We start from the raw sequence: 12,683 nt of genomic DNA on the forward strand, positions 1-12,683 counted from the left end.
GAGATGATGTAGCTCTGAGTGAACAGAGATGTTATAGTGTTGTCTCCAGGGTTCCCCTACAGGTGGCCACCTCTCTTTAGAGATGATGTAGCTCTGAGTGAACAGAGATGTTATAGTGTTGTCTCCAGGGTTCCCCTACAGGCGGCCACCTCTCTTTAGAGATGATGTAGCTCTGAGTGAACAGAGATGTTATAGTGTTGTCTCCAGGGTTCCCCTACAGGCGGCCACCTCTCTTTAGAGATGATGTAGCTCTGAGTGAACAGAGATGTTATAGTGTTGTCTCCAGGGTTCCCCTACAGGCAGCCACCTCTCTTTAGAGATGATGTAGCTCTGAGTGAACAGAGATGTTATAGTGTTGTCTCCAGGCGGCCACCTCTCTTTAGAGATGATGTAGCTCTGAGTGAACAGAGATGTTATAGTGTTGTCTCCAGGGTTCCCCTACAGGTGGCCTGCGGGTGATTTTATTTGGCCCCCCAAGTTTTCTGAGCGGGATAAAAGAGGTGTGTATATATATATATATATATATATGACGATACTAAAATGTTTATATATATATATAGGTTTAAAACATTTATATGAACATTTTTATATATTTATATTTTTATACATAAACCTTTATTTGATAAAAAATATTAATTTGTATATATGTAAAATATCTGTGTGTATTTATAAACAGATTTTATATATACAAATTCATATTTTTTGATAAAAGGTTTATACATAAACCTTTTTTCATCAAAAATATGAATTTGTATATATATATATACACACAAATTTTATTGGCTGATATATTATATTTATATAATCTCTTATATATTATATTTATATATATTATATTTATAAATATATATATATATATATATATATATATACAGTAATGAGATGTAATATTACGGAGGGCAGTAATTGGTTCGTTTACACCATGGAGCTCTCAATGACTTATGTACAGTAACACCATCACATCCTTACCCCAGGTAGTCTTTCATTCGCGTTGGAAACAGGCCTTGGTTGATAACGTTATCTTTGTGATACTAGCTAGACCCTTCCTAATATTGAGTTTGTAACCTCCCTTGCCCTCAGAACAGCCTCAATTCGTCACTCAGGGTATGTGATCGTATACAAACGTAAGCAAGGTTTGAAATTATTATGTTTTGGGCTTTTCGCATTAAATTCTCAGTTTAACAAATTATTTGTAATTATGTTCTCCCCACCCGACCATCCGCTCGAGTCAAATTGGTCCCGGGCTGAATCTAGTTGACGATCCCTGCTGTGTGGTCTCACCAGACTGCAATGCTGACTACACTTCTTCTTTCTCTAGTTATGTAACAAGGAGTTTCAGTACGCTGCCTCTCTGAGGGCCCATCTGGCCAGACACAAGCACCAGAAGAGTCAGAGGCCGACCCTGGTCAGGGTCCCCCAACCCCACGGCGAGGAGGGCCTCGAGGTGGACGGCAGGACCAAGGGACGCACCAAAGAGAGTTTGTCTGTGACATCTGTGGAAAGACTCTCCCTAAGCTGTACTCTCTGAGGATCCACATGCTCAACCACACTGGTCAGTCAACCCCAGCTCTCAGGTGGTAAAGCGCCTGTTTAAATCTGTTGTTGTTATCACGTTAAGCTTTCCCGAAATCAGCATTTTCAAAACCCAAACCATCAAAAGAACATCTGTTTTTAAACCATTTCGTCTGGGCTTTAATAATAATGTTTTGTTGATGAGGGGAATTTTCTTATGTTTACTATCAAAATACTGCAGCTACATTTCCTAATGTTTCAACTTAATCTTAAAATTAATCTTGCCTTTTAATTTAGTTACTTTTCTCTGGTAGTTTTACTATCATCTCTTCCTCTCTGCTATTGGTCAGAGCGAGGTCAGCTGATCGAATGCCTGTTTGTGAACGCGGGAATTTGATTGGTCTGACGACGAGAGCGAAGGTTTCTCGTCTGATTGGAGAAACTCAACCCTGAAGCACAAACTTAGTCTGAAGTCGAGCAGAAATTACAATGAGAAACATTTTACATCTGCGTTTACGCAATGCAGCAAGATCGTTAAATATATTTGTTTCTGTGTGAGAAATGTAGAATTCTGCGTTGACGTGGCCTCTTATTATTATTGATTTAAGGATTCTATTCTATGGCGGGTTATAGGCTTCTGGCCTTTTAAAGGCAATGTTCCTGCAATCACAGAAAACAGCATATATCACCTCAATTTGAAGTTGCCTTTTTAAAGCGGTAAGGCCTATTAGCTGGGTTGTGAATCCTTAATGTCAATAAAGCAGTCATGCCTATTAGCCGGTGTTGGGATTGAATCCTAGCCTTGATATTGTTATTCTAATTGTTGTTGTTTCCACAGGGGTACGGCCCCACTCCTGCAGGGTCTGTGGGAAGACCTTCGCTCATAAACACAGCCTGAAGATGCACAGAGCTCTACATGACGCTGCTAAACAGTTCCACTGCCTGCTCTGTGACAAGTCCTTTGTTAGTAAGAGAAGTCTGGAGGAACACACCAGTATTCACACAGGTACAGCATTATCCTCAGACACCAGTATTCACACAGGTACAGCATTATCCTCAGACACCGGTATTCATACAGGTACAACATTATCCTCAGACACCGGTATTCATACAGGTACAACATTATCCTCAGACACCGGTATTCACACAGGTACAGCATTATCCTCAGACACCAGTATTCACACAGGTACATCATTATCCTCAGACACCAGTATTCACACAGGTACAACATTATCCTCAGACACCAGTATTCACACAGGTACAACATTATCCTCAGACACCGGTATTCACACAGGTACAACATTATCCTCAGACACCGGTATTCACACAGGTACAACATTATCCTCAGGCACCGGTATTCATACAGGTACAACATTATCCTCAGACACCGGTATTCATACAGGTACAGCATTATCCTCAGACACCGGTATTCATACAGGTACAGCATTATCCTCAGACACCAGTATTCACACAGGTACAACATTATCCTCAGACACTGGTATTCACACAGGTACAACATTATCCTCAGACAGCAGTATTCACACAGGTACAACATTATCCTCGGACACCAGTATTCACACAGGTACAACATTATCCTCAGACAGCAGTATTCACACAGGTACAGCATTATCCCCAGACACCAGTATTCACACAGGTACGGCATTATCCTCAGACACCAGTATTCACACAGGTACAACATTATCCTCAGACACCAGTATTCACACAGGTACAGCATTATCCTCAACACACCAGTATTCACACAGGTACAGCATTATCCTCAACACACCAGTATTCACACAGGTACAGCATTATCCTCAGACACCAGTATTCACACAGGTACAACATTATCCCCAAGACAGCAGTATTCACACAGGTACAGCATTATCCCCAATACACCAGTATTCACACAGGTACAGCATTATCCCCAATACACCAGTATTCACACAGGTACAACATTATCCCCAAGACAGCAGTATTCACACAGGTACAGCATTATCCCCAAGACACCAGTATTCACACAGGTACAACATTATCCCAAAGACAGCAGTATTCACACAGGTACAGCATTATCCCCAAGACACCAGTATTCACACAGGTACAACATTATCCTCAGACAGCAGTATTCACACAGGTACAGCATTATCCTTAGACACCGGTATTCATACAGGTACAACATTATCCTCAGACACCAGTATTCACACAGGTACAACATTATCCTCAGACAGCAGTATTCACACAGGTACAACATTATGCTCAGACACCAGTATTCACACAGGTACAACATTATCCTCAGACACCAGTATTCATACAGGTACAACATTATCCTCAGACACCAGTATTCACACAGGTACCGCATTATCCTCAGACACCAGTATTCACACAGGTACAGCATTATCCTCAGACACCAGTATTCACACAGGTACAGCATTATCCTCAGACACCAGTATTCACACAGGTACAGCATTATCCTCAGACACCAGTATTCACACAGGTACAGCATTATCCTCAGACACCAGTATTCACACAGGTACAACATTATCCTCAGACACCAGTATTCACACAGGTACAACATTATCCTCAGACACCAGTATTCACACAGGTACAACATTATCCTCAGACAGCAGTATTCACACAGGTACAACATTATCCTCGGACACCAGTATTCACACAGGTACAGCATTATCCTCAGACACCAGTATTCACACAGGTACAACATTATCCTCGGACAGCAGTATTCACACAGGTACAGCATTATCCTCAGACAGCAGTATTCACACAGGTACAGCATTATCCTCAGACAGCAGTATTCACACAGGTACAGCATTATCCTCAGACACCAGTATTCACACAGGTACAACATTATCATCAGACACCAGTATTCACACAGGTACAATACAACATTATCCTCAGACACCAACATTCACACAGGTACAATACAACATTATCCTCAGACACCAACATTCACACAGGTACAATACAACATTATCCTCAGACACCGGTATTCACACTATGGAGCCGTTGAGCTGCTCAGAGCAGAGTTGTTCTGCGTTGGCCTGATGAGGCATCCACCATGTTTGCTAGAAAGAGCCAGTATACGTCGGGGTTGGCACAATAGTGTGAAAAGTGTATTAGTCCTCAATCTCTAGGAACACCTTGCTCTCTGGCGATAAGGGGTTTCATACTATACTGTTCACTCAATACAGAAGTCCTTGGTTTGGTTAATCTAGGTATCTCTGGTAATATCTCTGTTAAATGTCTGGTAATATCCCTGTTAAATGTCTGGTAATATCTCTGTTAAATGTCTGGTAATATCTCTGTTAAATGTCTGGTAATATCTCTGTTAAATGTCTGGTAATATCTCTGTTAAATGTCTGGTAATATCTCTGTTAAATGTCTGGTAATATCTCTGGTAAATGTCTGGTAATATCTCTGTTAAATGCCTGGTAATATCTCTGTTAAATGCCTGGTAATATCTCTGTTAAATGTCTGGTAATATCTCTGTTAAATGTCTGGTAATATCTCTGTTAAATGTCTGGTAATATCTATGTTCAATGCCTGGTAATATCTCTGTTAAATGCCTGGTAATATCTCTGTTAAATGCCTGGTAATATCTCTGTTAAATGCCTGGTAATATCTCTGTTAAATGTCTGGTAATATCTCTGTTAAATGTCTGGTAATATCTCTGTTAAATGTCTGGTAATATCTCTGGTAATATCTCTGGTAATATCTCTGTTAAATGTCTGGTAATATCTCTGTTAAATGTCTGGTAATATCTCTGTTAAATGTCTGGTAATATCTCTGTTAAATGTCTGGTAATATCTCTGGTAATATCTCTGTTAAATGTCTGGTAATATCTCTGTTAAATGTCTGGTAATATCTCTGTTAAATGTCTGGTAATATCTCTGTTAAATGTCTGGTAATATCTCTGTTAAATGTCTGGTAATATCTCTGTTAAATGTCTGGTAGTATCTCTGTTAAATGTCTGGTAGTATCTCTGTTAAATGTCTGGTAGTATCTCTGTTAAATGTCTGGTAATATCTGGTAATATCCCTGTTAAATGTCTGGTAATATCTCTGGTAGTATCTCTGTTAAATGTCTGGTAATATCTCTGTTAAATGTCTGGTAATATCTCTGTTAAATGTCTGGTAATATCTCTGGTAATATCTCTGTTAAATGTCTGGTAATATCTCTGTTAAATGTCTGGTAATATCTCTGTTAAATGTCTGGTAATATCTCTGTTAAATGTCTGGTAATATCTCTGTTAAATGTCTGGTAATATCTCTGTTAAATGTCTGGTAATATCCCTGGTAATATCTCTGTTAAATGTCTGGTAATATCCCTGGTAATATCTCTGTTAAATGTCTGGTAGTATCTCTGTTAAATGTCTGGTAATATCTCTGTTAAATGTCTGGTAATATCTCTGTTAAATGTCTGGTAATATCTCTGTTAAATGTCTGGTAATATCTCTGGTAATATCTCTGGTAAATGTCTGGTAGTATCTCTGTTAAATGTCTGGTAGTATCTCTGTTAAATGTCTGGTAGTATCTCTGTTAAATGTCTGGTAGTATCTCTGTTAAATGTCTGGTAATATCTGGTAATATCCCTGTTAAATGTCTGGTAATATCTCTGGTAGTATCTCTGTTAAATGTCTGGTAATATCTCTGTTAAATGTCTGGTAATATCTCTGGTAATATCTCTGTTAAATGTCTGGTAATATCTCTGTTAAATGTCTGGTAATATCTTGGTTAAATGCCTGGTAATATCTCTGTTAAATGTCTGGTAATATCTCTGTTAAATGCCTGGTAATATCTCTGTTAAATGTCTGGTAATATCTCTGTTAAATGTCTGGTAATATCTCTGTTAAATGCCTGGTAATATCTCTGTTAAATGCCTGGTAATATCTCTGTTAAATGTAATATCTCTGGTAATATCTCTGTTAAATGTCTGGTAATATCTCTGTTAAATGTCTGGTAATATCTCTGTTAAATGCCTGGTAATATCTCTGTTAAATGCCTGGTAATATCTCTGTTAAATGTCTGGTAATATCTCTGGTAATATCTCTGTTAAATGCCTGGTAATATCCCTGTTAAATGTCTGGTAATATCTCTGTTAAATGCCTGGTAATATCTCTGTTAAATGTCTGGTAATATCTCTGTTAAATGTCTGGTAATATCTCTGGTAATATCTCTGTTAAATGCCTGGTAATATCTCTGTTAAATGCCTGGTAATATCTCTGTTAAATGTCTGGTAATATCTCTGGTAATATCTCTGTTAAATGCCTGGTAATATCTCTGTTAAATGCCTGGTAATATCTCTGTTAAATGTCTGGTAATATCTCTGGTAATATCTCTGTTAAATGCCTGGTAATATCCCTGTTAAATGTCTGTTAATATCTCCATTCATTGCCTGGTAATATCTCTGTTTAAATGCCTGGTAATATCTCTGTCCAAATGTCTGGTAATATCTCTGGTAATATCTCTGTTAAATGCCTGGTAATATCTCTGTTAAATGCCTGGTAATATCTCTGTTAAATGTCTGGTAATATCTCTGGTAATATCTCTGTTAAATGTCTGGTAATATCTCTGGTAATATCTCTGTTAAATGCCTGGTAATATCTCTGTTAAATGCCTGGTAATATCTCTGTTAAATGTCTGGTAATATCTCTGGTAATATCTCTGTTAAATGCCTGGTAATATCCCTGTTAAATGTCTGGTAATATCTCTGTTAAATGCCTGGTAATATCTCTGTTAAATGCCTGGTAATATCTCTGTTAAATGTCTGGTAATATCTCTGGTAATATCTCTGTTAAATGCCTGGTAATATCTCTGTTAAATGTCTGGTAATATCTCTGTTAAATGTCGAATATCTCTGGTAATATCTCTGTTAATGTCAATATCTCTGTTAAATGCCTGGTAATATCTCTGTTAAATGTCTGGTAATATCTCTGTTAAATGTCTGGTAATATCTCTGGTAATATCTCTGTTAAATGCCTGGTAATATCTCTGTTAAATGCCTGGTAATATCTCTGTTAAATGTCTGGTAATATCTCTGGTAATATCTCTGTTAAATGCCTGGTAATATCCCTGTTAAATGTCTGGTAATATCTCTGTTAAATGCCTGGTAATATCTCTGTTAAATGTCTGGTAATATCTCTGTTAAATGTCTGGTAATATCTCTGGTAATATCTCTGTTAAATGCCTGGTAATATCTCTGTTAAATGCCTGGTAATATCTCTGTTAAATGCCTGGTAATATCTCTGTTAAATGCCTGGTAATATCTCTGTTAAATGTCTGGTAATATCTCTGTTAAATGTCTGGTAATATCTCTGGTAATATCTCTGTTAAATGTCTGGTAATATCTCTGTTAAATCTCTCGTAATATCTCTGTTAAATGCCTGGTAATATCTCTGTTAAATGTCTGGTAATATCTCTGTTAAATGCCTGGTAATATCTCTGTTAAATGTCTGGTAATATCTCTGTTAAATGTCTGGTAATATCTCTGTTAAATGTCTGGTAATATCTCTGTTAATAGTCTGGTAATATCTCTGTTAAATAGTCTGGTAATATCTCTGTTAAATGTCTTCCAGGTGAATCTAAGTATCTCTGTACCCAGTGTGGAAGGTCGTTCCACCGAGCCTCTGGTCTGAGTAAACACATTAAGAGACACCAGCCCAGACCTGAAGTACGCGGATTCCCCTGTAGTCAGTAAGGAACCTGCTTCTCTCTTCTCATACATTCATTTGGATAAAGTAGGTTTTTGTGTGTGTGTGTGTGTGTGTGTGTGTGTGTGTGTGTGCGTGTGCTCATTCCTGCCGTATTTCTCTCTGTCAGCTGTTTATTTGAGGTGTGAGAAATATTGCCTGTGGTAGCTATGTACAAAACATTAGGAACACCTGCTCTTTCCATGGTATAGACCTGACCAGGTGAATCCTGATGGAAGCTGTGATCTCTTATTGAGGTCACTTGTTAAATCAGCTTCAATCAGTGTAAATTAAGATGAAGACGAGGCGTATGCCACTGACCCAATGATGAAGACGAGGCGTATGCTACTGACTCAATGATGAAGACGAGGCGAGGCGTATGCTACTGACTCAATGATGAAGACGAGGCGTATGCTACTGACCCAATGATGAAGACGAGGCGTATGCTACTGACCCAATGATGAAGACGAGGCGTATGCTACTGACCCAATGATGAAGACGAGGCGTATGCTACTGACCCAATGATGAAGACGAGGCGTATGCCACTGACCCAATGATGAAGACGAGGCGTATGCCACTGACCCAATGATGAAGACGAGGCGTATGCTACTGACCCAATGATGAAGACGAGGCGTATGCTACTGACCCAATGATGAAGACGAGGCGTATGCCACTGACCCAATGATGAAGACGAGGCGTATGCCACTGACCCAATGATGAAGACGAGGCGTATGCTACTGACCCAATGATGAAGACGAGGCGTATGCTACTGACCCAATGATGAAGACGAGGCGTATGCTACTGACCCAATGATGAAGACGAGGCGTATGCTACTGCTACTGACTCAATGATGAAGACGAGGCGTATGCTACTGACCCAATGATGAAGACGAGGCGTATGCTACTGACCCAATGATGAAGACGAGGCGTATGCTACTGACCAAATGATGAAGACGAGGCGTATGCTACTGACCCAATGATGAAGACGAGGCGTATGCTACTGACCCAATGATGAAGACGAGGCGTATGCTACTGCTACTGACTCAATGATGAAGACGAGGCGTATGCTACTGACCCAATGATGAAGACGAGGCGTATGCTACTCACCCAATGATGAAGACGAGGCGTATGTGCAGGTGGCAATAATAATATTCCTTCAACTAAGTTGAGAATTAAGAACTAAAAGACAGATTCGTTTTTTCATTCTCTTTGAAAGCAGTAGCCAATTGCTTTCCAAGCTATGTTTTCCTGCAATTGTAGTTTGAAATACAGCGATATGCCTGGCTGGGCCTGTTTCATTGACATTCGCAACTCTACGATCATCTATTTGGTAGCCTGTTTAGGTTTTCCGGAATATTTTCCGTACGATTTAATTCTAATCTTTGGTTTAACTAGAGTACGATTGGCTAAATAAAAACCAACAATACTACAACGGGCCAATGGAAATGGAATATTGTGAATGATTCAAGAAAATTAGCCTATTTTGTTTGTGTATTTGCTAGGGCATCTGAATAACATTTTATACATGGACAATCATTTCACATAGCGTAGTTTATTTTAACATCTAAAAGGCTATAAATATATTACACGTTATAAAAATATAAATGCAACAGATGTTTACTGAGTTACAGTTCATATAAGGAAATCAGACAATTTACATAAATTCATTGGGCCCTAATCTATGGATTTCACATGACTGGGAATACAGATATACATCTGTTGGTCACAGATACCTTAGAAAAAAGGTAGGGGAGTGGATCAGAAAACCAGTCAGTATCTGGTGTGGATCAGAAAACCAGTCAGTATCTGGTGGGATCAGAAAACCAGTCAGTATCTGGTGTGGATCAGAAAACCAGTCAGTATCTGGTGTGGATCAGAAAACCAGTCAGTATCTGGTGTGGATCAGAAAACCAGTCAGTATCTGGTGTGGATCAGAAAACCAGTCAGTATCTGGTGTGGATCAGAAAACCAGTCAGTATCTGGTGTGGATCAGAAAACCAGTCAGTATCTGGTGTGGATCAGAAAACCAGTCAGTATCTGGTGTGGATCAGAAAACCAGTCAGTATCTGGTGTGGATCAGAAAACCAGTCAGTATCTGGTGTGGATCAGAAAACCAGTCAGTATCTGGTGTGGATCAGAAAACCAGTCAGTATCTGGTGTGGATCAGAAAACCAGTCAGTATCTGGTGTGGATCAGAAAACCAGTCAGTATCTGGTGTGGATCAGAAAACCAGTCAGTATCTGGTGTGGATCAGAAAACCAGTCAGTATCTGGTGTGGATCAGAAAACCAGTCAGTATCTGGTGTGGATCAGAAAACCAGTCAGTATCTGGTGTGGATCAGAAAACCAGTCAGTATCTGGTGTGGATCAGAAAACCAGTCAGTATCTGGTGTGGATCAGAAAACCAGTCAGTATCTGGTGTGGATCAGAAAACCAGTCAGTATCTGGTGTGGATCAGAAAACCAGTCAGTATCTGGTGTGGATCAGAAAACCAGTCAGTATCTGGTGTGGATCAGAAAACCAGTCAGTATCTGGTGTGGATCAGAAAACCAGTCAGTATCTGGTGTGGATCAGAAAACCAGTCAGTATCTGGTGTGGATCAGAAAACCAGTCGGTATCTGGTGTGGATCAGAAAACCAGTCGGTATCTGGCGTGGATCAGAAAACCAGTCGGTATCTGGCGTGGATCAGAAAACCAGTCGGTATCTGGCGTGGATCAGAAAACCAGTCGGTATCTGGCGTGGATCAGAAAACCAGTCGGTATCTGGCGTGGATCAGAAAACCAGTCGGTATCTGGCGTGGATCAGAAAACCAGTCGGTATCTGGCGTGGATCAGAAAACCAGTCGGTATCTGGCGTGGATCAGAAAACCAGTCGGTATCTGGCGTGGATCAGAAAACCAGTCGGTATCTGGCGTGGATCAGAAAACCAGTCGGTATCTGGCGTGGATCAGAAAACCAGTCGGTATCTGGCGTGGATCAGAAAACCAGTCGGTATCTGGCGTGGATCAGAAAACCAGTCGGTATCTGGCGTGGATCAGAAAACCAGTCGGTATCTGGCGTGGATCAGAAAACCAGTCGGTATCTGGCGTGGATCAGAAAACCAGTCGGTATCTGGCGTGGATCAGAAAACCAGTCGGTATCTGGCGTGGATCAGAAAACCAGTCGGTGTCTGGCGTGGATCAGAAAACCAGTCGGTGTCTGGCGTGGATCAGAAAACCAGTCGGTGTCTGGCGTGGATCAGAAAACCAGTCGGTGTCTGGCGTGGATCAGAAAACCAGTCGGTGTCTGGCGTGGATCAGAAAACCAGTCGGTGTCTGGTGTGGATCAGAAAACCAGTCGGTGTCTGGTGTGGATCAGAAAACCAGTCGGTATCTGGTGTGATCAGAAAACCAGTCGGTATCTGGTGTGGATCAGAAAACCAGTCAGTATCTGGTGTGGATCAGAAAACCAGTCAGTATCTGGTGTGGATCAGAAAACCAGTCAGTATCTGGTGTGGATCAGAAAACCAGTCAGTATCTGGTGTGGATCAGAAAACCAGTCAGTATCTGGTGTGGATCAGAAAACCAGTCAGTATCTGGCGTGGATCAGAAAACCAGTCAGTATCTGGCGTGGATCAGAAAACCAGTCAGTATCTGGCGTGGATCAGAAAACCAGTCAGTATCTGGCGTGGATCAGAAAACCAGTCAGTATCTGGCGTGGATCAGAAAACCAGTCAGTATCTGGCGTGGATCAGAAAACCAGTCAGTATCTGGCGTGGATCAGAAAACCAGTCAGTATCTGGTGTGGATCAGAAAACCAGTCAGTATCTGGCGTGGATCAGAAAACCAGTCAGTATCTGGCGTGGATCAGAAAACCAGTCAGTATCTGGCGTGGATCAGAAAACCAGTCAGTATCTGGTGTGGATCAGAAAACCAGTCAGTATCTGGCGTGATCAGAAAACCAGTCAGTATCTGGCGTGGATCAGAAAACCAGTCAGTATCTGGCGTGGATCAGAAAACCAGTCAGTATCTGGCGTGATCAGAAAACCAGTCAGTATCTGGTGTGGATCAGAAAACCAGTCAGTATCTGGTGTGGATCAGAAAACCAGTCAGTATCTGGTGTGGATCAGAAAACCAGTCAGTATCTGGTGTGGATCAGAAAACCAGTCAGTATCTGGTGTGGATCAGAAAACCAGTCAGTATCTGGTGTGGATCAGAAAACCAGTCAGTATCTGGTGTGGATCAGAAAACCAGTCAGTATCTGGTGTGGATCAGAAAACCAGTCAGTATCTGGTGTGGATCAGAAAACCAGTCAGTATCTGGTGTGGATCAGAAAACCAGTCAGTATCTGGTGTGGATCAGAAAACCAGTCAGTATCTGGTGTGGATCAGAAAACCAGTCAGTATCTGGTGTGGATCAGAAAACCAGTCAGTATCTGGTGTGGATCAGAAAACCAGTCAGTATCTGGTGTGGATCAGAAAACCAGTCGGTATCT

At 40.7% G+C, this 12,683-nt stretch overlaps 1 protein-coding gene across 1 annotated transcript; it reads left to right on the plus strand.

Annotated features, from left to right (window-relative positions):
* Positions 1-1,371: 1,371 nt before the first annotated feature.
* LOC135566393 (zinc finger and BTB domain-containing protein 11-like) lies at positions 1,372-8,220 on the plus strand (the record flags this gene model as incomplete). Its single annotated transcript, XM_065014122.1, has 3 exons — positions 1,372-1,552; positions 2,351-2,518; positions 8,099-8,220. Coding segments are annotated over 3 exons (471 nt in total), but the record flags the coding sequence as incomplete, so codon positions are not given.
* Positions 8,221-12,683: the final 4,463 nt, after the last annotated feature.

Source organism: Oncorhynchus nerka, unplaced genomic scaffold (genome assembly GCF_034236695.1).
Source record: "Oncorhynchus nerka isolate Pitt River unplaced genomic scaffold, Oner_Uvic_2.0 unplaced_scaffold_5215, whole genome shotgun sequence".
Lineage (NCBI taxonomy): Eukaryota > Metazoa > Chordata > Actinopteri > Salmoniformes > Salmonidae > Oncorhynchus > Oncorhynchus nerka.